The following is a 25,773-nucleotide window of genomic DNA, read 5'->3' on the forward strand; positions in this document are numbered from 1 at the left end:
CAGAACATTTCATCCAGCTACCGCACAATACACATTTTTCTCAGCAGCCCATGGAACCTTCTCAAAAATTGTTCATATCCTAGGACACAAAGAAAGCCTCAGCAAATATAAGAACATAGAAATAATAAAAGGCATTCTATCTGACCACAATGCATTAAAATTAGAACTCAACAACAAAAATAATAACAAAAAACATGCAAGCAGCTGGAAACTGAACAACACATTGCTCAATAACCAATGGGTCAATTGCAATAGCAATGAAAACAGCATGGTACAGGCACAAAAACAGACATGAAGACCAGTGGAACAGAATAGAGGACCCTGATATTAATCCACACAAATATACCCAACTTATTTTTGACAAAGGTGCTAAAAATATAGGATGGAGAAAAGACAGCCTCTTCAACAAAAATTGTTGGGAAAACTGGTTAGCAGTCTGCAAAAAACTGAAACTAGACCCATGTTTATCATCCTGTACTAGTATTAACTCAAAATGGATCAAGGACCTTAATATCAGATCCCAAACTCTAAAGTTGGTACAGGAAAGAGCAGGAAATACTTTGGAAGTAATAGGTATAGACAAGGACTTCCTCAGTGGAACCCCAGCAGCTCAGCAACTAAGAGAAACTATAGACAAATGGGACTTCATAAAACTAAAATGCTTCTGCTCAACAAAAGAAATGGTCCCTAAACTGAGAAGACCACCCACAGAATGGGAGAAAATATTTGCCAGCTTCACATCAGATAGAGGACTGAATATACAGTGAGCTCAAAAAACTAAACTCTCCCAAAATTAATGAACCAATAAAGAAACGGGAAAGTGAACTAAACAGAACTTTCTCAAAAGAAGAAATTCAAATGGCAGAAAAACACATGAGAAAATGCTCACCATCTCTAGCCAAAAGGAAATGCAAATTAAAACCACACTAAGATTCCACCTCACCCCTGTTAGAATAGCCATCATTAGCAACACCACTAACAACAGGTGTTGGCGAGGATGTGGGGAAAAAGGAACCCTTGTACACTGCTGGTGGGAATACAAACTAGTACAATCACTCTGGAAAAAAATTTGGAGGCTTCTTAGAAATCTAAACATAGATCTACCATATGATCCAGCAATAACACTCTTGGGGATATACCCAAAAGAATGTGACACAGGTTACTCCAGAAGCACTTGAACACCCATGTTTATTGCAGCACTATTCACAATAGCCAAGATATAGAAACAGCCAAGATGCCCCGCTACTGACAAATGGATTAAGAAAATGTGGTATCTATACACAATGGCATTGTATGGAGTCATGAAGAAGAATAAAATCTTATCATTCGCAAGTAAATGGATTGAACTGGAGAATATCATTCTGAGTGAGGTTAGCCTGGCCCAAAAGACCAAAAATCGTATGTTCTCCCTCATATGCAGACATTAGATCAAGAGCAAACATAACAAAGGGATTGGACTTTGATCACATGATAAAGCGAGAGCACACTTGGGAGGTATGAGGATAGGTAAGACACCCAAAACACTAGATAGCGTTTGTTGCCCTCAATGCAGAGAAACTAATGCAGATACTTTAAAGCAACAGAGGCCAATAGGAGAAGGGAACCAGGAACTAGACAAAAGGTTACTTAGAGAAGAATTAATTTAGAAGATAACACACATGTACAGGAAAGCAATGCAAGTCAACTCCCTGTATAGCTATCCTTATCTCAAAAAACAAAAACCCTCAATTCTACATATTAATATTTATAATCTCTCTTCAACAAAATTAGAGATAAGTGCAGAACAGTTTCTCCTCAGAGGTGGAGTGTGGTGGGGGGAAAGGGGAGAGGGAGGAGGGAGGGGAAAGGGAGGTGGCGGGGAAAGGGAGGAGAGATGACCCAGACATTGTATGCTCATACGAATAAAAGAAATTAAAAAGAAAAGAAAATCAACATGAATTTTATCTTTAAAACACATCTCAATATTCGCCAGACATATTTATTTCAAATACTCAGCAACCACAAATGGCTAGTGGCTACCATATTGGGCAAGAAAAGTCTAATGCATCATGTATGGGTAATGGTAGAGTTCTGCTTTCATCTTTGACCCTAAGATAGAATTTGTATTACTTCTTTCACAAGAACTCCCACATACTGACCTTTATTTGTCACAGGGACTGTGGAGGAGGTCCCTAATTACTTGCTCAAAATAAATTCTCATTGCTTTTCTTGGGAGTGGAGCATCAATTTATTTGAGACAATAGTATGTCTAACTGCTTAATTTCATCTTCCCAAGTCCCATATATATGTGTGTTTGTGTGTGTGTGTGTGTGTGTGTGTGTGATGTGGCCAGGTGTCTAAACCTGGTCCTAAAAGTATGGCATGGCAAAAACATTGGATGGGACTTTCTGAAAGGCTGCTTAAAGGGAGCTGACTCAATTGGGAGGAATAGCTTTTTGCTTTCACCTACTTCTGTCCTGTGGCTCCTGACATAGAACACCAGAAGTTCTAGTAGACTATTGTGACCCTCAAGATGCAAGAAAAAGGATCAGTAAAGCAGAAGGACCAAAAAGATCAGGGAACCTGAGTTCTTCATGAGTCTGGCAGTGTCATGTTTTTGTTTGTTTGGAAAGGGGGTGCTCATTGACAGTGTATGAAAGTCTGTTAAATATTCTTCAGAATATTTAAATATTGGTGTGTATCACTAAAATTCATATGTTGAAGTACTAACCCCTAGAAGACAGGGTCTTTAAAGAGATGATTAAGCTACTATGAGGTTATAGAGGTTGACATTAATCTATTGTGACTGCTGTCCCTGTATGGGGAGAAAAGAATACAGAGAGACAGACAGACAGACACACCCACACACACACATGCAGAATACTGTGTGAGAGAAGTTAGTTGTCTACAAGTTAATGGACAACTATTTGCTATCATTGTAGGATAGAGGATTATTGTGCCCATACTTGTAGAATAAAGAATATTCACCTAAACCAGCATCTTCTAAGGCTACCCAAACTTCTGTTCACCTTGGGAAGTTGACAGTGAATGGTTCATGAGAACAGTCAGATACTCATGTTATCTATCCATAGAACATTCTGTGCTGACAAACACCCACCATGTGGCACGTAGTAGATTGAATGGTGGCTTTTAGAGCATTCTTTCACTCCAAAACCTAATAGGACATGAGATTTCTGTTGGCCACATTAAACTTGGCTTATGGAGACTAAAGTAGTCCACTTAACTTTGTTCTTGATCTCACATTTACTTTCTGAAAAGCCCAATCAATGTAATTTTTCATTTTAAAATTATTTTTTAAAATAATATGTTTATTTAACTAATAGATCATATTGATCTAATAAAGACCCCACTTCTGTGTATGAAGCAGGCAAATTTTGGATCTTGTCATAGTATTGGAAGAAAACACTGATGTACTAACTGGCTACCATGGTGGACATCCCAACTAGATTATTTACAACTGAAGTGTAAATAATTTTCTTGAAAGTATTAGAGAAAATGTAGAAATAAATGGTTGGGAAATAAAGGAGGAGGGTAAGCTGCGTGAGAAAGTCTTTAGGCAAAATATAACATAGTTTTGGGGAGAAGTATAACATTGAAAATCCTTATATAGAGAGGCAAAAATTGTTTAGATATTTCAAATACAAGCAAGCCTATAGTGTTTAAACTTTTTTTTTACTCTGAATATTTATTAGCCCCTTCAGATTCTTTTTTTTTTTATTGTTTTATTATTCATATGTGCATACAAGGCTTGGGTCATTTCTCCCCCCTGCCCCCACCCCCTCCCTTACCACTCACTCCACCCCCTCTCTCTCCCCCCTACCCCCTCAATACCCAGCAGAAATTATTTTGCCCTTATCTCTAATTTTGTTGAAGAGAGAGTATAAGCAATAATAGGAAGGAACAAGTGTTTTTGCTGGTTGAGATAAGGATAGCCAAACAGGGAGTTGACTCATATTAATTTCCCATGCGTGTGTGTTACCTTCTAGGTTAATTCTTTTTGATCTCAGCTTTCCTCTAGTTCCTGGTCCCCTTTTCCTATTAAACTTTTTGAGTATGAGAAACTCTTTTCAATGTAATAAATTACGTGGGTCCATAAATGATAGTAGTTCTAGTTTCACTATTGTTTTGAGCATATTTGCAATGTCAAAGTCAGATAGATTTATGTTTTACTAATGATGGGAGCTTAGACCTATATTTGAAATTCAGCCCTTCATACATTTATGAAATAATCTGGTATTGTCCAACACTGTGCTCAGGCAACACATGAAATAAATATAGGTATGTCTCTCTTTGTCTCTCCCCAAGTCCCTCTCTTAGATGTTCAGAACTGCTAGTTTTTCATTTAGATTTTTAGTATCACACTGATTTAAGATGTGAACGCTACTAGTGAGTTTGAAAAGGCAATATTCTTCCTTGATGCTCTTATGTTGCAGGAGACACAAAGGAGAAGTTCATTTGGCAATTAATGACACAGGGACCATTTCTGAAACACCTCACTGCTCTTCAATACTCAGGTAGTAGTGCCATCCACGGATCTGCCTAGTCATATGTGTGTGTACATTCTTTTTTTCCTTTACTTTAATGTGAAAGTCAGTTAGTACCCTAGGAAAAAAATAGACATGTAATAAAAATGAATAAAAGCTGATGGTATAGTGTTTTCCAGAAGAGAAAAAAGGCAACTGTGAATGGCACAGCCTCTGAATATACATCATTGACTTTCCTTCCCTAGCCCTGACTATAAAGCATTTTTTAGTAAAGAATATGGATAGTAATGGCTGCCCTCTGCCTGCCTCACTCAGAAGTGTCACGGACAGAGGAACTAATATGCACCTAACTCCATCAGTTATTTTGCTGTTCACTGCCCCTAGGATGTTCACCTTGTGCATGACTTGTGGCATCTCATCTGTAAGACAGCTCTAGGACACAACATGTCTTCAGAGGAAGCAGTTAAAGTGGCTGTTATTATTGGGAAGAAAAGAGTAAAAAAAAAAATGTTCAGCTTATTACTTGGAAGTTTAGCATTGAAGAAAATCACCTGAGTACATTTCAACTTTCAATTTTCTCTACTCTTTTAAAGTCATTTGAATATTCAAATGACTAGATAGTACTGAGTAAATTTGGCAAGATATGCAAGCTCCTTTATATACTGTAGGTACCAAATTTGGTGCAGACTTTAAACAATATAGGTTGAGTAAAAAAGTCCATAATCCGAATTGTATCTTATGGTGCATAGCTGTAATCTCAGCTCTTAGGAGGCTAGGCAGGAGGAATATGAGTTTGAGGACAATTGCAGGGTGAGATCCTGAGTCAAATAAAAGAAAAAAAAACCTTAACTATAACCCAATAATTTTCATTTTTAGTTATCTGTTTTGAATTTCAGAAAATTCATTTTCATCATGATTGTAATTTCAATTTTTTAGTATTGCTGTAATGGAGTACACTGTGATATTTACCAAAGTTCTTACAATATATCATTGTTGAATTCACCCCCTCCATCACTCCTTAAAAACTTTTAACAGATCTCTTTATTTTTTGACAGCAAATATCTAAACAACTCATATTTTAGTAAGTAGACTCTTAAGTGAACACTGGTGAATTGATTTAATGTTAAATAATATTTTAAAGTAGCTTTCATAAACTTTTAAATAATATAAGTTGAACATATTGGATATACTTTAGGTAAAAGCTAATCTTAGAAATCAAGGTATAAATTCTTCATAAAATATGGTTTATGCTCTATAAAGCATGTATTTAAAATGTGAAAATTAACCTAATATGGGTAAGAACAGGGTTTTCCTCTCACCTGGTTGGTGCTTTATACTATATACTTAGCATTTTTATTAAGAAATTTATATATATATAGAAATGCTTTAAAAATCTTATGAAGAAGTTTTCTTTAATAATTTCAAGCAATTATGTTCAGATAAGCAAATAAAGTTGGTCACCTTAGAAAAGAAGTCTTAATAGTAATTTAAGGTAATTTTCAGAGGAGTCTGCTGTGATCTGAATGTTTGTGCCCACCTCACATTCATACATTGAAATCGAATGCCTAGCATGATGGTTTGTGAGGCCTTTCAGGAGGTGATTAGATGTTGACATCATGTTATAATAAACTTATAAAACAGACCCAGAAGAGGTTGTTTGTCCTTCTATCTTGTGAAGACTTAGGGAGAAGTCTGCTATCTATAGCCTGGAAGGTGCCCTCTGAAAATCCTGCCCCATTGACACCCTGACCTCCAATTTCCCACCCTCCAGAATTATGAGAAATAAGTTGCTATTGTTTATAAGCAGCTGGTTTGTGGTATTTTGTTATACCTGCCTAAATGAATTAAGATAATGATCACTCCATTGTTAGTTGATTTATTTATTTTTTAACTTAAGACATATTTTTTTGATCTGACCTTGAACTATTTGATCTCAATTTTTCCAAAGAAATGAAGTAAGCAACTGCTCAGGAAGTGAACAACTGAGAAATCATGCTTTTTCAGAGGTATAAGGAACACACAGCACAGACGCAGTTGAATGTCAACTGGTCAAATATCAGTGGCAGACAACAGGGACATGGGGAGAGAAGACATGATATATCAGCTGCTTTTTGAAATGATTCCTTCCATCAAGGAAAAATATTGTTTATCACAGAGCACACTCACAGCTATGAAACATGATCCTGGGGACAAGCTGAGGAGATTATAGGCTTCACTAGACAAGAGGGAGTTTTCTCTGAGCAATTTTCATGAACTCCTGGGTGACAGGAAGGTAAGACAAAGGCTGCTGTCACAATGTGTGTGTGTGCGCATGTGTGTGCAGCTTTGACTGTGAATTCATGTGTATAAGTTACATGTATTCCATAGTGAGAGTGTTTTTTGGATGCAGAGTTGCAAGAAATAAATACCTATGCTTCAATGAGTTGCATGACAGCAGAGATGCAAATAAAAAATGACAAATTCATAAAAGCCCGCTGTTATTACTTCTCTATATGCTTAAGTTCACTGGGCAACATCATTTTCTAATGGTGTGTTTTAAAGGATGCCATCATTTGAGCACATCTAGATGAGAGCTGTCATTAAATTTCCTCCAATGAATGAGATGGGCATGATTAAAATTTATTAACTCCAAACCCACTTTCACATTTATAGTGTTTAGAAATAAACTAAAATTCAGATTGAGGAAAAAATATTCAATCCACTTTTATTATTTGGAAACTATATGTGACTTCATTAATTATCTACACAAAATGGCAAATAAATGTTGGCTGACACTCAAACTTCAGCTGAATGGTATAGGAGATTGACTGTGAACCATGCTTTGTACTAACCATATGAAAAACTGACTCAATCTTCATATTAATACTTTGGAGGATGTGCTCTGATTGTCCCAACTTATGAATGAGTGTACTGGCCTTTGGTCATTTGCCCACAGCCCATAGCTAAGGAAGTCATTCAGTGGGGATCAGGAACCTGAGCACACAAACTCTCCACCATTGTGTTATGGCTGGTGCTGGATTGCAGAGAGCATCAGCCTTTCTCTAGAGCAAGTGGAAAAGTACTTTGTGTTTATTCTGCAGCTTTAACCAAGGCATTGTGACTATCATTATATGTGTTTAGTGTTGGCCATTGCCAATTCAATTCCTTGATCTCAATTATTTGGAGACAAAGGCACAGAAGTATGTTAACAAAGTCCATTAGTTCCAAAGCCAATTCTGTAACTATAGTCTTGCTATTAGTCATTGGCTTTTTTCTCCCCTTCTGAAAGTTACCAAGTAAAATAACATAAACAAGTAAAATAACATGAATGTACAGAACTCTTAATTGAAAAAAATCATTTTAAGATTTATAATGACATGAATGAGACTTTAATCAACTGCAAGACAATCCTGTCACTCTCCTTGCCTCTTGGAGAGGGGATGTAACACTCAGGCAGAACAGCTCAAAGAAAGCATCATTTCTAATGGAATGTGAGATATGAAATTAATCATGTTCAGTAAACTATCAGAGCAATATATTTTCTAGGGTATATAATAATCCACATTACAGGTACTGTACACACACTTCAATGAATCATTTACTTTCTGATTATTTATTATATGATTCTGTATTAGCACATGATGGAGAATTTGAAGAATAGTGAGTTTTTTTATGGTTACTTTTTAAGCTGTTAGTTTTATTGCATTTTGTAATGTGGAGGATTGTCCTGTAGTCAAATTAAGCTATAAAGACTGAATTGAATTATCCCTAAGGAACAGCTGCTAAATTTCCAGGGAGTGGGCAGGTCCCACAAGAAAAGGATGAAAGATTACAAAGGGGATGCCACCCAAATGCTGCCTGCTAGAGGGGTTTGAGCTATATGAGTTGAAGGTTGGTGTGTTCTTAAGCCGGGAATCCACAATTTGCCACTTATGGGGCCTTGCTACATTCTGCTGCCTGATTTATTGACTCCCCTTTTCTCCTGGCAAACCCTGGACTTCCCCAGCCTCAATAAGTATGGCAGTCTATGAACCCTGACAAGGGATGAAAACACTGTCATTTCCATAAGCCCTGATGTAGCTTCATAGTGACTCAGGTATTTGGAGTAGAGATGATTTTGTAGCAGATATGTTTTCTTTGGGGGAAATCTTAACCTTGATTCTAGGAATGAGTTTGTACTTCAGTATTTAACAGTGCAAACCAATCAACCCCACAAGGAATTCTAAAGAAACAGATCAGGTGCATGCATGTGTGTGGGAGCACAGTGATGTGAATTCTCATTTAAGCAAGGTGATGGAAGCAATTTGGGAGAAAAATAATGTGCATTTTTCTATAACAGTGTGAAGGTGAAAACTAAGGTTGGCTACCTGCACAGTAAAACTGTTTTCTTGGGATTTTTTTCCAAGTGCATTACAGCTAAATGGATTCTCTGCACCTCATATTACTGATACTGCCTATTAAACCCCGAGGATTAAAGCATACTACCAAAGTTTTAGGCTACTTGCTAGTGCTATCATAGTATAAAAATCATGACAACATTTGTTAAAGTTTTGATTAATGCTTCTCCCAGATAAAGAGATGATGGAGGCTGTGAGCATTCAGAAACTTGTGTTTTCTCTCCTTGTTCTTCTTTCTTATTTCATCTTTCTTTCTCTACTTATTCAGTGACTGTATTTAATATATATCATTATTAAAGCAATTTTCTAGTGAAGTATGTGTGGAGGTTTCCTTTATGTAGATGTTGCCATAGGGATATTGTAATCTAAGGCTCTACCTCATGTTCAACCTCTTCCATTTTAAGGACCAGCATATGGGAAATGGAAAGTGAATGATGTTTTCATAAGCTTATTGTGTTTCAACTTGCTCTGTGAAGTCTTACCACCATGGCAAGTAGAGCTGTTCTGATGCTTAGAACATTTGCCTGAGCTAAAATTCCAGAAGCATATGATCCCAGTGTCAGTTCCCCTGCCTTAGCAGATTGAACTCAAAGGAACTGATAGATTATGAAATGATCTTTGGCAATAATATCATGGAAGGGGTTAGAATGAGTGCATATTTCATGGCTCAACTTTGCAGGCCAGGACTGAAGAAAAATGTAATAGCAAGCAAGTAATTAGGTGAATTAAGCAACAAATAAATTAAGCACTTGTGAGTAGGTGGAGGAATTGTCAAGAACCTTGGTCATGAGCCAAGGATGGGTTCGTAGGGGACTAAATCCTTAGCACCATCTTAAATTTTTCAAATTAAAGGAGAAAGACACTCAGGGTAAATTTTCTAAAATACTTTCAACCTTAAATCCAAGTATGTTTTTTCTCAAGCAAGCTTGTCTTATATTCTAGAATTCAATGGTAATTTTCCAAAAACTATGTTAATATGGAACCCAAAACATAAAATATTCATTATTGGTTATACTTATCAAGGCAGGAAACATATTGAGTCATTTATATACTATAGCTTGTCCAGATATTCCAATGAGCACAATACAAGGTAAGTTAAATATTTGCCTGTAATGATAACATGAAGTATTCTTGTCAAGGTTTACAAAGTCAGTTTAAGGAATTTATAATTCAGTGATTATCAAGCAGTATACCTTTCTTTCTGCCTCCTGCTGAATGCAATTAAAAATAATGTATAAAATAAACCTAAAAAGTTTCTGAATGGTGGAAAGAAGACAAAAAGCATGTATAAAGACCTCAGGACGAAAAGCAGAATATGATGCAGAGTTCCCTGGATTTTCTTTTTAACCTCATATGTACTAGTCACATTTCCAAAAGACCAATAACCCAGAGGCCAACTGGCATAGACAAATTAAAAGAAAATACTGTTAGAAACCTGATCTTTCCCACCACAGGATGGGAAAAAGATCCACAGAGAGAGACCGGATATTTTTAGACAATAATTGTCGTACTCAAGCTAAGTACCTTATTAAAACTGTGACCTACTTCCACTTCACTACACTGTCCAACCTCTGGCCATGGTGGTATCAGAGAAGACCAATATGGAAATGCCTGATAATAATAGGGATTACAGGGGAATTCTGGACATCTACTCCACTCAGTAGTAATGAGAGGCCTCATTTATTTCTTGCAGAAATGCTATCAAGATGGCTTAGTGGAAAATCAGGACTTTTAGCATAGTTCAGTGACAACCAGGCTACCCCTACCCCCACTAAACACACACACTATAGTGATCCCAGAGGTCACATGGGAGACAGTAATGTAGTTTTCCTACCCATTTTAGCCAGAGAGGTATCAGGAAAACCTAATGGAAAGCTAGAACTCTCACATACCTCATAGTAAAAAGTAGATTTTCTACTCTCAAATGTTGATACAGGCTAAAAGGGTAATCAGGATTTCTATCCCAGTCTAGTATTATTGAGGTAAAACATTTCTACCTATTACTTGGACAGAATAAGAGGAAGATATTGAAAATGGAAGGTTTAACTCAAATTCATCATAGCATATTTCTTAAAATACCAGGTTTCCTTAAAAATATTTTGTTATACCAACAAACAAAAGGCCTAAATTGAATCAAAAATAAAATAAATACAGACAATGAATTGACAGAAATATTAGAACTTTATAACAAATATTTAAAAACAGATTGTAAAATAAAAATGTGTCAAAAAACAATTACATATTTGAGATGAGTAAAAAAGAACTCTGTAATAGAAAGTCTTAACAAGCAATAGAGGGTAGAAAGAAGAATCAAATGAAAATTTTAGAATTGAAAGATGTCAGACATAACAAATGAATAGATGAATAAAATGAAAGTTAGAAGAATAAGAGAAAACAGTAGCAACCTTGATATATAACAACAGAACAGTGTATAAAATAAACTAAAATGACTTGAGGGATTAGAACAAAGGATCTAGGATTCATGTTGAGGAAGTGCAGGAAGAGGATGACAGAGAAGCAGGGCTACAAAGTACTTAAATAAACAATGACAAGAAACTCTCTGAACTTGGTGAATGACATAAGCCCATACGTTCAAGAAACTTAGGATAGGAGCCAAGGACATGGATCAAGTGGTAGAACACTTGCTTAGTAAGAGTGAGGCCCTGTGTTCCTGAATGCATACCCCAAAACTGCCAAAACAATAATAGTAAGATACTGAGCAGAAACCAAACAGGATATGCCCAAAGAAATCCATACCATGACACATCACAAATGTGTAAAATTAAGAAAAAAATTTTGTATCTCTAGGAGAGAAATAACACATTATCTGCAAGAGAAAAGCAACTGTAGTGACTGTTTGTAACTGAGATCAGAAAGAAGTAGCTCAATATTTTATTATATTTATTTTTGTTGTGACTGGTGCTTGAATTCAGGGCATTCAGCTTGCATGGCAGATGCTCTAACACTTGAACCATTCCCATTGTCCCTTTTTGCTTAAGAGATTTTTTTTTGAATAGGGCATTGATGCTTGGGCTGACCTGGACCACCACCCTTCTGTATATGATTTCGGCTTAGCTGGCACCCAGTATTGCACACAGCTTTGAATTGGGTGAGATGGGCTCTAATGAACTTTCTGCCTATCCTGGCTTAAAACCATGAAACTCCTGATCTCCATCTCCCCAGTATGTAGGCTTATAGGTGTGAGTCACCACACCCAGCCATGGCCCATATTTTTCAAGAGCTGAAAGAAAAGAACTGTCAACCTGCAATCTTATAACTGGGGAAAACATCTTTCAAGAACATAGACACCAAAACACTATTAGATAAAGGAAATTAAAGAATTTGACATCTTCACATGTACTGTAAAAGAATGGTTTAGTAAAATAATTCAAATTCAAAGGAAAGATAAAAAGAAGAGATGTAGGAAAATCAGAAATTTAAAAAGACAATAGTAAGCAAAAACACAAATAAATAACATAAATTTCCTCCTCCTCTTGAATTTTCTGAATTACGTTTGACAGTTGAAGCAAAAATAAAATTGATATTTTGTCAAATACATAAAAATGAAGTATCAATTAAGATAACTATTAAAAATCAGGGAAAATGAATGGACTTAAAAGGAAATAGTTTTCTACATTTGACTCAAACTGGTAAAATGGTGAAATCAGTAAGTTATGAGAAGTTATGTATGTATAATACAACATCTAAGAAGCCACTAAATAAAGTTATACAAAGATACACACACTAGATAAATAAAAATTAAATTCTAAAAATCTATCAAGAAACAGATAAGAAAATAGAAAAGAGATGAATGAGATAAAAAAAGAAAGACAAAATGGGATTTAAGTCCTAACACACCATTAATTACATTAAATATAAATGACCTAAACACACCAATTAAAACTTTTGAAAAAGTAAATTAAAAAACAAACAAACAAACATGGCCCTACTATTTACAGTCCACAAGAAACTCAATTCAAATATAATGATAAGTAAGTTAAAAGCAAAAGTATGGACATGCTATATCCATACATATAGTGTATTGCATACACTACAGCACACATGGCCTCTTTAATATCAGATAAAATAGAACTTAGAGCAAAGAAAATCACCAGAGAAAGAGGTTATTATTACATAAACTTTAAAGGAGTAATCCATAAGGAACAAACAGTAGTACTGAACAGAGCTGCAAACTGTATAGTTTCATTTGTTTAAAATGTCCTATTTTTTTTCCTTGTTGAAATATTTTATTGAAATAAATACTCAAGTAAAAGAGGCATTATAATAGTTAGCAATAAGAACTTTTAGACAGTAGGAAGAGAAAGGCCATTTTTATATTTTAGAGGCATTGTTCTTGAACACAAATGTGTGATTACTTCCCAAATCTCCAAAACTCACAATTAGCACTGTAAGCTTTTGCTCAAATGTGTGCATTTCATCAGTGGTGTAGATACTGCACTAAAGACATTTAGCAATTTTTACCAATAAGAATTCTTTTTTTTAATTGTTTTATTATTCATATGTGCATACAAGGCTTGGGTCAATTCTCCTCCCTGCCCCCACCCCCTCCCTTACCACCCACTCAGCCCCCTCCCTCTCCCCGCCACCCCCTCAATACCCAGCAGAAACTATTTTGCCCTTATCTCCAATTTTGTAAAAGAGAGAATATAAGCAATAAAAGGAAGGAACAAGTGTTTTTGCTGGTTGAGATAAGGATAGCTATACAGGGAGTTGACTCACATTAATTTTCTATGCGTGTGTGTTACCTTCTAGGTTAATTCTTTTTGATCTAACCTTTTCTCTAGTTCCTGGTCCCCTTTTCCTATTGGCCTCAGTTGCTTTTAAGGTATCTGCTTTAGTTTCTCTGCTTTAAGGGCAACAAATGCTAGCTAATTTTTTAGGTGTCTTACCTATCCTTACCCCTCCCTTGTGTGCTCTCACTTTTATCATGTACTCAAAGTCCAACCCCCATGTTGTGTTTGCCCTTGATCTAATGTCCACATATAAGGGAGAACATACGATTTTTGGTCTTTTGGGCCAGGCTAACCTCACTCAGAATGATGTTCTCCAATTCCATCCATAAAATGCCCTATTTTTAATATCAATAATAATTAGGCAAATATGTAACTCCCATGCTATAGAATTTAGTAAAATATTTGTTGCTCTTCTTGCATTTCCTTGAAACAATAAAAAATTATGTTAACTGGTGTAGACTGCAAAGCTGGAAAGTTGCTCACAGCTAGGAAAATGGAATTTTCTGCACATTTCTAAGAGTCTGTTTTTTCCCAGAGACACAATTCAACTGACTCAGTTTCTGCAGGTCCTCTTGCTCACTAGTGTCAACAAGGAGCCTGATGAGAGCTCTAAGAGTATAAGGTAAATAAACTGTGAAGAGGTGCAGGGGTAATTTACTGAAAGCAAAACTTACCCAAAGTGGCAGAAAACATCAATACAAAAGAAAGATGTGTTCACTTACCACAGTATAAATCTGATGCTTTCGTCTTTTAGCCAGGTCAATTATGTTTACTCCATTGTAGTAAAGGTTTTCAATACATCCATGGAAGTTTTTCTTTAAAAAGGTCCCAGGTTTGCCTGGTACTGGAATTCCTCCAAAACTTAGCTTTATGGTGGGAAAAATAAAAATCCACTCTTAGTAATAAGCTCTCAGTGAGTAGGACAGGAAAAGAAAGAAGTACATTTCAGTAGATTCAATTGTGTACATGAGCCAAGTGGCTCAAATAATTATAGATACTACTTGATTATACACATTTAAAAGGATACTGATTAGCCCATATAAAAATAACTGTAATTGCTTGCTTGTTAAGGACTTATTTTACAAACAATTTTCACAACTTTTAAAATCTTAAATAAAGGGAAAGTTTACAGAGAGAGAAGAAAGAGAAAAGAAAATCAACATCTTTGTATTTATATCTTAAAAGAGCATTTTAAGAGAGTATGTGTATGTGATAGCCAAGGAATAAGCAAAACATATTCTTGTCTGGTTAGAGAGAAACTTAGTTTAAAAGTCTATGAAGAAGGTTGTTTCCAAACTGTTAGTAAGATGAAAAATGGGAAATAATGTGGATGTCCCATAATTTTGTATAGTAAATAAGAATTGATGTAGTGGAATCTTACTTAGTTGAGAATAATGACAGTCATTAAACATTTGGGATTAAATGGGAAATATGTGATGCTGATTGAAAAGTGCTACAGTTATAATGGGTTGTGAAGTATCATGTCAGTGATAAATCTTGTCAGTTGTGCATAGAATGTAGGCTGAGAGGAAACACACACATGTTTCTGGGAAAGTTATGAAATGCTAGTTTTCTATTTTTATTTCCAATAAGTATTAATACAAATTATTTCTAATGGATATACTATTTAAAAACCAAAACCTATCTATTATGAATACTTTTCCAAATATGTGAGAAAAGCAGAATCATTTCTATAACCATATTTATCCCACCACTATTTAATGTATGACCCAGGTTTTTTCCATTGCTTTGAAATGTCACCTCATCTTGTACTTACGTTATGTCTCTATTTGGATCTCTCTCCATTTCTCTCTCTCGCTCACTCCCCTCTCTCTCTCTCTCTCTCCCCCTCTCTCAATCACACACATGCACTGTTAAAAGAGGGTATGTTCTCCCAATCAGAATGTCTTCCCCTTGTGTAAATAGCTAGTGATACACCAAGGGTAGCATTTAGATAAGAAAAGTCACAATAGAAAATGGTCCCAGGACTGCTTCTTTCATAAGGACCTGGTGACTCTAGCATAGTGTGCTAAGGGTTCTCAGGCCTATGAGTGTAGGAAAGGGAATATAAGTTTCCTGAGGCTCTCAGTAATTGAGAGTAACAAGATTGTGAGTTCTGGAAGACTCTAAGGGAATATATCTCATCGTCACAGGCCATGGCAGGCACCATACACAGCAGAAGCTAACATATAATGGGACAAATAGTTGGCATGCCTTTCCTGAGGTGAGACAATACAAAAACCATCCAGCTTGTGATCTGTTCAGGGAAAAGGAAAAAAGGAGAAGGATGTTGAGGAGAAGGATTCACTATCAGGCTTAGATTTTTCTGACATCAAGATATATAAAGGGTGGTGAGGATATTGAATCCAGTTAGGGAGAAGCAGCAAAATTGCGTTTAAGTAAATCTCAGAATTTAAGTAAATTTTCTACCTGATTGTTGCTTTTTGATTTTTCAAGATGAGAATTTGAAGTTACAATTGTACAATGAAAATTATAGATTTAGTCCATTAACAGATGCTAGATCATTTACATTTATTTTATATGATTGATCAAATTTTTTATAATACAATTGAAAATCTTGCTTGAGTTGTGTTTCTGTCCATCCAGCCACCCATATAAGAGTCACTGCTGTATATGGCCTGAACTGGCCAATTATTGGAATTTTTGTATGCGAAGCTGAATATTGATCATTCTGTTCTGCTAAGAGCAAGGCTCTGATTTCCTCCATCCCACGTTCTCAACCTTGACTTCTCTTTTGGCACTGTCCCTTCATGTCCTCATTTAGCTGTACAACTGTGTAGCCAACAACTTTCCCATAACATTGACTCCAGGGCCTCTGTATCCCAGAACTGCCAAGTCAGAGCAAGGCAGCATTAACCAATGGCTATAGAGTAAAAAATTCACAGTTTTAAATGTACTTTAATTTATTGATATTTTATGTGATTCACACATGTAGTTAGAATAGGTACTTTTAATTATGACCATAGTAATAATTTTACAAACGCCTTTTGATCTTAACTTGTATTGTAAAAGTTACTAATTTTTCTACTTCTGTAATCCTGTGTGAATTTAATTAGCATTTTTTGTCCCCAATTGGAACTATTTAAAAAAATTTCAATTTTCCCTCACTGATTTCATTATTGAGAATGTTGATGCAGTCGTGTTGTCTCATTGAGACTTTGGCAGCTTTCATTTTGTGACAATACTAATGACACTGAACAGAGATTACTTTCAAGGACAGAGTCTTTGAAAGAGTATGAAGCAGACCAAAGGTCTTCTGTATATAGAAGACAATGATGAGAACCCAGTTTGCATTAGATTGTATTTTCATCCATTGATTGGCAACTTACAGTTGTCATAGACTTTCCAAACAAAATCTGACTCATCCAAGGAGCTATTTTTGGTTAACGTTAATCAAAAATTTTTATTCTAAGTATAGCATTAGCAACTCTCAGAAACACTTGTGAAAATTAATTTAAGATTTTTGTTGCATTTTAATTCATTAAGTAGTTGTTGAGCCCCTGTTTTCTGTGAGGGCTTAATGAAGTCTCTGTGTTAGCATTAAAAGTAAACCTTGCAGTATGGGCAGGGTTATAGACAAATCCATCCTCCAACAGACTGATGGAAGGCAAAGTATGGGAAGAACAATGCAAAAGACCCACTCTTCCATATAAGCAAAGAAAGTGGAGACACTTTGGAAATAACTGGAGAAAGTCACCATTGAATTGGAGTTGTAAGAATAATAATTTTGAATCATACTTTTAGGAAGATAAATATTACAGAAAACTATCTGAAGAAAAGTATGATAGTCAATATAAAGGATATTCCCTGCACTCCAGAAAATAAGATAAGTGGCTTGATAGTACCTATACTACTGACTGAAAGAATAAGAAACCATAGTGTTCTAAATTATAAATAAAATTATCAGTATAAGTTGGAGCTGTGGGACAAGATCTTTGAAAGCTAAGCTGAGAGAAATTGGGAGTTACGGTAGGATTTTCGGCAGGAAAATAACAAAAATCTTTAGTAAGATATGATAGATTACATTGGTAGGACAAAGGTTGGATTTAAGAGGCTTATTTCAATGTCTGCTGGAGGGAACAGAAGCCTAATGTATGCAGCATGGTTGTTATAGGTAAGGGAACCTTATACCCTGAGTCAATTCTCCCCCAATAACATTATACACACTCGCTTGTGTCCTTAAGTCTCTGCTGAAATGTAAATATCTTGATGATGTCTTCCCTCACTGAGTATCTAAAATTACAGCTTGCTCCTTCTGTTAAGCCCATGACCTTGATCTAATTTTCTTCTTCTTACTATAGTTTTTGTCATCTTACTTACTATATAAGTTACATATTATATACCATATTGTGTATTGCTTATAGTTTAATCTCTTCTGCTAGAATGCAAACACCATCAGGGTAGGAATCTTTCTCTGTTCTTTTCATTGACATATTTCAAGTACTTAAAAGAAGTGCCTGATACACAAGAGATAGGCTCTTACTTTGTGCCCATATTGGCCTGGGCCATGAGCCTCCTACTCGGGTTTCATGGGATAGCTGGGAAGACAAGCACCAGGTTGGTCACCAGGACCCAACTATTTGTTGTGATAGGGTTGTGTGAACTGTTTGCCCAAGCTGGCTTCTAACCACTCTCCTCCTGATCTCCACCCTCCAAGTAACTAGGATTATAGGCTTGAGTAGCTATGCCCAGCTATAGTTTGGATCTTGAATGTTCCCAAAAAAGGCCATGTGCTAAAGGCTTTATCCTCAGGGTGGCACTACTGGGGTGTTGTGGAGCCTTTAAGATGTAGGGGATAGTGGGAGGCATTTAGGTCATTGAGTGTGTGACCTTGAAGGGAGTAGTAGGATCTCAGCTCTTTCTTCTTCCTCTTTCCCTCACTCCCTGAGTGTGAAGTGATCAGTTCTACCTCAGCACATGCTTCTGCCATGGTGTCCTATCACAGACCCAAAGCAAGGGGTCCAACTGATCATGAGTTGAAAGCACAAAAATTCTAAGCAAAAAATAACCTTTTTCTCTGTTGTCTTGTGTATCTGTTATAGTAATAGAAAGCTGACTACCACAAATATTTTGAAATATCTCTAGAAAAGTTTCTCAAAAACACATATAATATCATACTCATTTTTGATTATGTAATTCTAATAGGTATAATTCAGACATAATAGATACAACAAATACATGTTGAACTGGATCAAAAAAGAGTATAATGATTTTACTTCTTAATCTTCTTTTGCCTTATTGTGCTTTTTGATATTCTGTTTCTTTTCTTCCCTTGTTTGCTTAATCTTGGCAAATTGCATAGCATTCCTTTTATTGATCTTAGTGGTATTAGAGTGCAAAATTTCACTTCCAATTTGGTCTGGAAAATATGGCCTATCTAGTAACCTGATGGCATTGTTGGTGTCACAACTATGAATCCCATAGGAAAGACTGCCGTGACATTAAATGTATAAGGTCTGAAGAATCTGCCACTATCTTTTCTTTGATCTTATTCCTCTTTTTTTGTCTGGTATCTGCTTGTCTCTTTTTTGATCTTTGGTGTTATTTCGATGGCAATGAGTTCATTATTTCTTTATGGACTTTTTCTCTAGTTTGGTTTAAATTTGGATTCTTTCTGTTCTAAAGATTCTACTTTCTGACTTGAATTTCTGGTACTTTTGAAATCTCTCAAAATTTTTTGAATATTTGTCTTGCTTTTGCTCTGTCAGTCCACTTTACAATGGAAGGACTATGACAATGGATCAAATTGCTGCCTTTGTGCACTGACCGGGTATCACTGATCCTCATGCCCCTTAAGGAGGGGCAGTCCACCATTGGCCTTTAGAATGTAAATCAAGGATGATGAATTTCTGCAATTAAACATGAGATCATCCCAGGACTAGGGACTCACTCCTCTAATCTTAGCTACTTGAGAGGCTGAGATTAGGAGAGTCATGGTTCCATGCCAGCCCAAGCAAATAGTTCTTGAGGTCCCATCTCAACCAATAGCTGGGCGAGTTGGCACACACCTGTCAGACTAAGTTACTTGGATGTCTAAGATTGGGAGGATCATCATTCCAGACCAGTGAGATTCCATCACAAGGAAAAATAAGTTGGGTTTGTTGATGTGTGCCTGTCATCCCAGCTATGATGGGAAACATAAAAGAGAACTTTTTAGTCCCAGTTGGCCTGGGCAAAAGTGAGACCCTGTCTCCAAAATAACCAGAGCGAAAAGGGTTGGAGACACTGCTCAAGCAGTAGAGCACCTGCTTAGCAAGTGTGAAGCCTGAATTCAAACACCAGTACTGAAAAAAAGAAAGAGAAAGAAATTTTGAAATAACAATTTTCTGTGAATTCTAATGATTTTAAATACTGATCTTATCTAAAAGTATTTTTTAAACATAGAAGCCAAATAAGATAGTAGCAGTCCAAATCTTGTCCAGGGTCACCATTTTATAACTTGTACTCTACAGTTTGACTTGGCTAATGATTCAGTCTATGACGTCTTTGAAACTTCTGATCGCTTTATCTTTAATATGCTTGTCCTAAACATGGTGTCTTATTTTCCCTACCACTTTGGAATTGCACGAGGGAAGGGAAGTGGTTATGTTTTCACCAAAAAGTACTGCCTTATTCCTTCTATGATCTATTCTTTTACACGTTCTCAGTGTCCCATTTTTGCATGAAAAAATTGTCTTCTATATGCTGGCACAGACAATGAGTGACATCTCACCTAGACAAAGTCCTGCATTAAATAGGAAGAAGCATTGTTCTCAACAGTTGTCCTGCTAACTCTCTGGCCTCAAATTTCTGCCCATCTTCGCAGGTTTGTAGCCCTCCTACACTCTCTGGCTTTGGCTTCTGACCTATTAGTTAATCCTCAGGCCTCACCTGCACTTGCACTTCCTAGCTGAACCCTCAGCGTTCTTCCTTTGCTTTAGTGATGGGAATTGCACCATTCATTGACTGTCTTTGCTTGGTACCATGTTTCCAGGTTTCTGTCAGTATTGCTTTTCTCTAAGGTTTGAGTTGCATATTGTTATTTGCTATATTTTATAGCTGAAAATACCAATAATGTATCAAGAATTACCAGCTTGACTGATGACTCACAGCTACAAAGTAAAGGCACTGGACTTCTGTATTCAACAATCCAGAGCCTCATCCCTTAACCACTACTTGCATTGCCTCTTAGCATTTTCTGTTTCTAGATCCACTGAGCAATGCTCTCAGCAAATCAAGACCCAGGGTCAGGTGGTCCACTATTCCTGGTTTGCCTAAAACTGTACTATTAGGATAAAAAAAAAAAGCCCCATAAAAACCTAAAAGTTCCACAACCCCTGAAACATGTCAGTCTTGGGCACACTGGTATAGCAGAGAAATGTCCCTCACTATTTGAAGAGCCTGTGACATCCCTCAAAATAAGAAGAGGAAAGGTAAAGCATAGGGCAGACAAAGCTACCTGTAAGGTTCAGTAGCTAAGTCAGCCCTTCCATTTTTTCTGATAGGCCAAACCTCTGTTCTTAATCAGCTCTCAGGTCTTGCACCAAAGGCTGTATTCAGACAGATTTTATTGCTGTTTTCATTGTTGCTCCTGGTTCAGATCAGATCAAATGTGAAGCCCATGCTTCCTTTTTCCTACATGAAGGTCTTCTCACAGACACTGATTCAACCCAATTGGTCTAACATGTATTTATTATTTTGTCTGAATAACTTTGCCCAATCAGTTAGATCATGTACATCTCAGTGCTCAAGCAAGCAGCTGGATGGAAATCTGAACTTCAGTATCCCCTAGATACCCAGGCATGAGGGGATCCAGCATTCACCCTTGGTATCCTCTGGTCACATCCTTCCTGGCAGGTAGAGATGCTTGTTGGACAGGGGAAATGACTGTGAATCTACCACCACCCTCCCAGACCATGATCTTCCCCGCAACACCCACAACTGTTGACTCAACAGCTCTTGCTTGCCTTGAGAGCTTGCACTGCTCCCCTCCTCATCTGTCTTCTGAGGAATAAGCAGATGTTTACAATGTCGACAGAGCTTGGACTTGTGAGTGCGACTGTGAAGGTACACTTGTCAAACTAAGGGAATAGAGCATATTTTATTCAATAGTTTGCTAGCTTGATTTGTAACTCTTCAAATATTTAGATTTACAGTGTGTGGTTTTCCATTTGTTCTCTTGCCTCAGACTCTAAGAGTATCTGAGAGTGTCCTGGATAACTTTATATTATTTTATTGATAATAACAGTCATTGAACCCAAATCCAACTAATTTCTAAGTATCTTATTAGCCAGTTACCCTAGAAGTGGCAAGCTAATTGGATAATGCTAGCAACTTACTAATTGAAACTTACATAAAACCATAGGACATGTTGTCATTTGCTTCATTAGTTCATATTAATAAAAACAATAATATTAAATGTAATATAGGTATTGAAAGATTCTTTCCATCATATTCAATATGACTAGTTTGCTTTTAATAATAATTAAGGGGAATCTTTATATCCCATTTCACTATTAAAAAACTTGAGAAAATATAAAGGAAATAAGACTGATAACTATTAGACTATAACAGGATCTGGAAGCAGTTTCCCTAGTAATCTATCTATAGTTATTTGACTCCCAAGAAGATAGTTTTATGATGTCCCCCAACCAGTCCTTCTAACCAAGCCTAAGTTGTAAGAGATGCGGTCATTAGTCAATGCCAAGTAAGAGGAAGAGCTGAAACAAGGGTGGCCTATGGGCACTAGGGTCTATTAGGAACTTCTTATAGGAAGGAAAGTAGGGTTTGGATTAATATTTTTCAATTACGCAAGAAAATTCATTAATTTATCTACTCCAAATACTGTTTTCTATCCCAGATATAATTCTATAGTCATAAATGAGGGCTGAGTGTGTGGTGGCTCACTCTGTAATCCCAGCTACTGGGAGACAGAGATCAGGAGGATCATGGTTCCTAGCCAAGTTGGGTAAAAAAGTTAAGGAGACCACCCCATGTCAACTAATAAGCTTGGTGGCACATGCCTCTCATCCTAGCTTTGTGAATATCTGTAGGTAGGAGAACTGGAGTCCAGATCAGTGTTGGCAAAAAAGTGAGACTCTACCTTACAAATAACTAAAACAAAAAAGGTTGGGGGCATGGCTCGTATGGTAGAGAACCCACCTACTAAGCATAAGACCTTGAGTTCAAACCCCAGTATCACAAAAATAAAGAAAGAAAAAAGAAATGAAAGTGAAAAATAAAATCTTAGTCCTTATGATTAGTATGAATTGTGAGGTTGGGGATGATGATGAGATAGACAACTCAGAAATGAGTAAATTTAATTACATAGTATTAGGTGATGATTAACTTTGAAAATAAACTGCAAATAAAAGTGAACATGCCATCTAAGAAGTACCAGAACCACCTTGTAAATTATACATTCTTTTTATTACTTCTGTTTCTTCTTAAAATATTTTTTTTTACATGTGGTACAAAACTCAAAGTGTTTCAAGAGAGTAAACGGTAAAAAGTAAAGTTTCCTTCCTCTTTTATCTCATTATCTGAGAATCTATGTTATCAGTCACCTTAGTATCCTTCCAGACTTCTCTGTCTATATGTGCTTTCAAGTTTAGATAGTTTTTCTTCTTTTAAGCACATACCATTTACACTGTGTTACAAAAAAAGATTTTTTTCCATTCAACAATTTACAGTGGAAAAAATTTCATATCAGAGTATATATACGATTGTTTCATTGTTTTTAATGAGTATATTATACTTTTGCACAGGTTTATCTAGCATCCTGACACAAGGCAAGCTCAAGGCCAAGGTTAGGCTAATCAACTGGTAAAGATTCAAAAGTCATTCTTAGGTCCAGATAGATTTTGATTTGCACAATCAGCAAAGAGAACAATAGCAAAATATTGCAGCTGCCCATGGTCCTTATCCTAAATACCAGAAAGGATGACACTTGAAGAAAATGGGTCAAAATGACCACAGCATAAGCTGAGGGATCCCATTCCCAATAACCCAAATGGATATTATAGTTCAAGGACTTTCTGTAATACAAATCTGTTCTGAGAACAAAGTGTGAACACACCATGCCTCCTGAGAATCTGGACCCATGACAGACTCCCAGAATTGGTGCAGTGAGTGAGTGAGACTCTGAGGGCAACTCTTCCAATCCTCCTACCCTTCTTTGTGTCAAGAGGAAGATGGGGCACCCTGCCAAGACTGTAATCAGCATGGTGAGAGCATTCCACCTCATGGCTTTTGTGAATATGCTCAAGTCACCAGGCACTCTAAGGAGGAGCTGATCAAGATTTGTAATCAACTCCTTTTGGTGATCTTTTGGATAATTTTCCATGTTTTTGCATATATCCCATTGCACACATTTGCTTAAAATTGTAGGATAAATATCTAGAAACAGAATTTTGGAATGGAATAATATTCATTTCCAATTTTGAATGGTATCATCTTTTATCGGTTATAATGCCAGGGACAATGCATGACAGAGTTCTGGTGTGTCCATATCTGTGTTAATAAGATGTATGATAAAGTGTTGGTCTTTGAGAACTATATTAAAAATGTCATTGGAATTCTTTCTTTTTCTTTTTTTGTTAAAGAGTGAGGTTGAGCATCTTTTTGAATATGTCAAAATCATTTATAAAAAATAAAAAATATCTTTGTGTTCTTTCCCTATTTTTCAATCAAGTTACTTGTTTTTTAACTATCTATAGGAAGTTTTTATTTATTAAAGAAATTGTGATATTTTGAAGCTCATTTTCATGTTATTTGGTGGAGGTTGTTGCTATTAAGCATATATTTTTATGTAAGTTCAAGTCATTTAACAAAATTATTTAAAACAAAAAATTTCATGTTTTTTCCTGTCTTCTGGATTTCATATCATATTTAGAAGGATCTTCATACTTGTAGATTATGAAATATTTCTCCAATTTCTTTCAAATTTATATAAACTTATTTTTAAAGTTACATTACTGTTTCACCCTCATTTTTAAATGTGTAGGGATTTGAGTTTAATCTTATTTGGGGGTTTTGTTTCTTTATCTTAAACTAAGAACTTTTATTAAAATGTGTTTTGCATTTTATAGAATGGCTTTCTGGTATGTATAGTGTGGTACCATGTAAATCATACATTTATAGACTTGTTTCTAAGAGATCAGGAACTTAAAAGACGGTGATGTAAAACAGTAACACTGAGACCTGTTGAAAAGAAAGAACTTCTTTCTTTACAAGGATGTCAGAGGACTAAGGTCTTAAAATATCTTTTCTAAAGCTCTTCTTGCTCCAGGCTGGAGGAAAAGTGAGCTGCGGCAGTGTTTCTGGCAGTGTTTGGAGAGGTCACATGGGTCAGGTAATGTGCCCTGGGAAGACATTCCAGTGGGAAATAACAGAGCTGTAGTCTTTCTGCTTCTTATCTTTTTGACAGAGGATTCTATGAGCCCTTGTTTGTGTTTGCCTCATGGGATGGAAAAGACACAGAAAACTGCAAACGTTTTCCTGTGATGGATATCCTTAGGGTAGTCTAAGATGAGAGGAATGAGAATTACCACATTTCATTGCCAGTAATATCACATTGTGCTAAAATTTGAAAAGGAAGTTAGGGTTGCATAATATAATTATCCCTGATATGAAATTCCATAGAGGGTAAATCTAAAGTAGCAGAATGTGCTCTGAAAGTGAGTCATTGAATCTCAGCACACAAACTCAGTCATCCTTCCAGCTGGTAGTATCCAGACCTAGCATTTGCACCGAGAATCTCATAGCACAAACCAAACCAATCACCAGGATTCTTATCAATAGACTTAAATAGTTTGTTTAGCTTTATTCCTTTCAAAGGGGTGTTGATTTTGTTTCTGGATAAACTATATTGGCAGTTTTCAATTCTCAAGTTTATATAGTTAGTGGGAGAGTACTGAGTAGACCACAGTTCCCCACCCCAACTACTCTTTCTTCTCAACACCTCCTTTGAGCTTCAAGGTAAGGGACTTCTCTTGACACATAACTCTTCTTTTCCAACACAGACAGCTTCTCCTGCCACTGTTCAGTCAAATCTGTCTTCTTTTATGATTCTTGGCACAACCTGGCTTTAAGAGGCTTTAATCCCCTGAAGCAGAGGTTGCTTAAAAGAAATATTTCAAGGTGTTTCTTTCTTAGAAA

General features: G+C 36.2%; 1 protein-coding gene across 3 annotated transcripts in view; it reads right to left on the minus strand.

Moving 5' to 3' along the window:
• Cntnap5 (contactin associated protein family member 5) overlaps positions 1–25,773 on the minus strand; it is an 826,603-nt gene that overhangs the window by 398,196 nt on the left and 402,634 nt on the right. For all 3 annotated transcript variants that reach the window (XM_074070497.1, XM_074070498.1, XM_074070499.1), the window contains exon 7: positions 14,337–14,480. In XM_074070497.1, coding sequence (XP_073926598.1) covers positions 14,337–14,480 — 144 coding nt within the window. The remainder of the gene's footprint in view (positions 1–14,336; positions 14,481–25,773) is intronic.

This window comes from Castor canadensis, chromosome 4 (assembly GCF_047511655.1).
Source record: "Castor canadensis chromosome 4, mCasCan1.hap1v2, whole genome shotgun sequence".
Classification (NCBI taxonomy): Eukaryota; Metazoa; Chordata; class Mammalia; order Rodentia; family Castoridae; genus Castor; species Castor canadensis.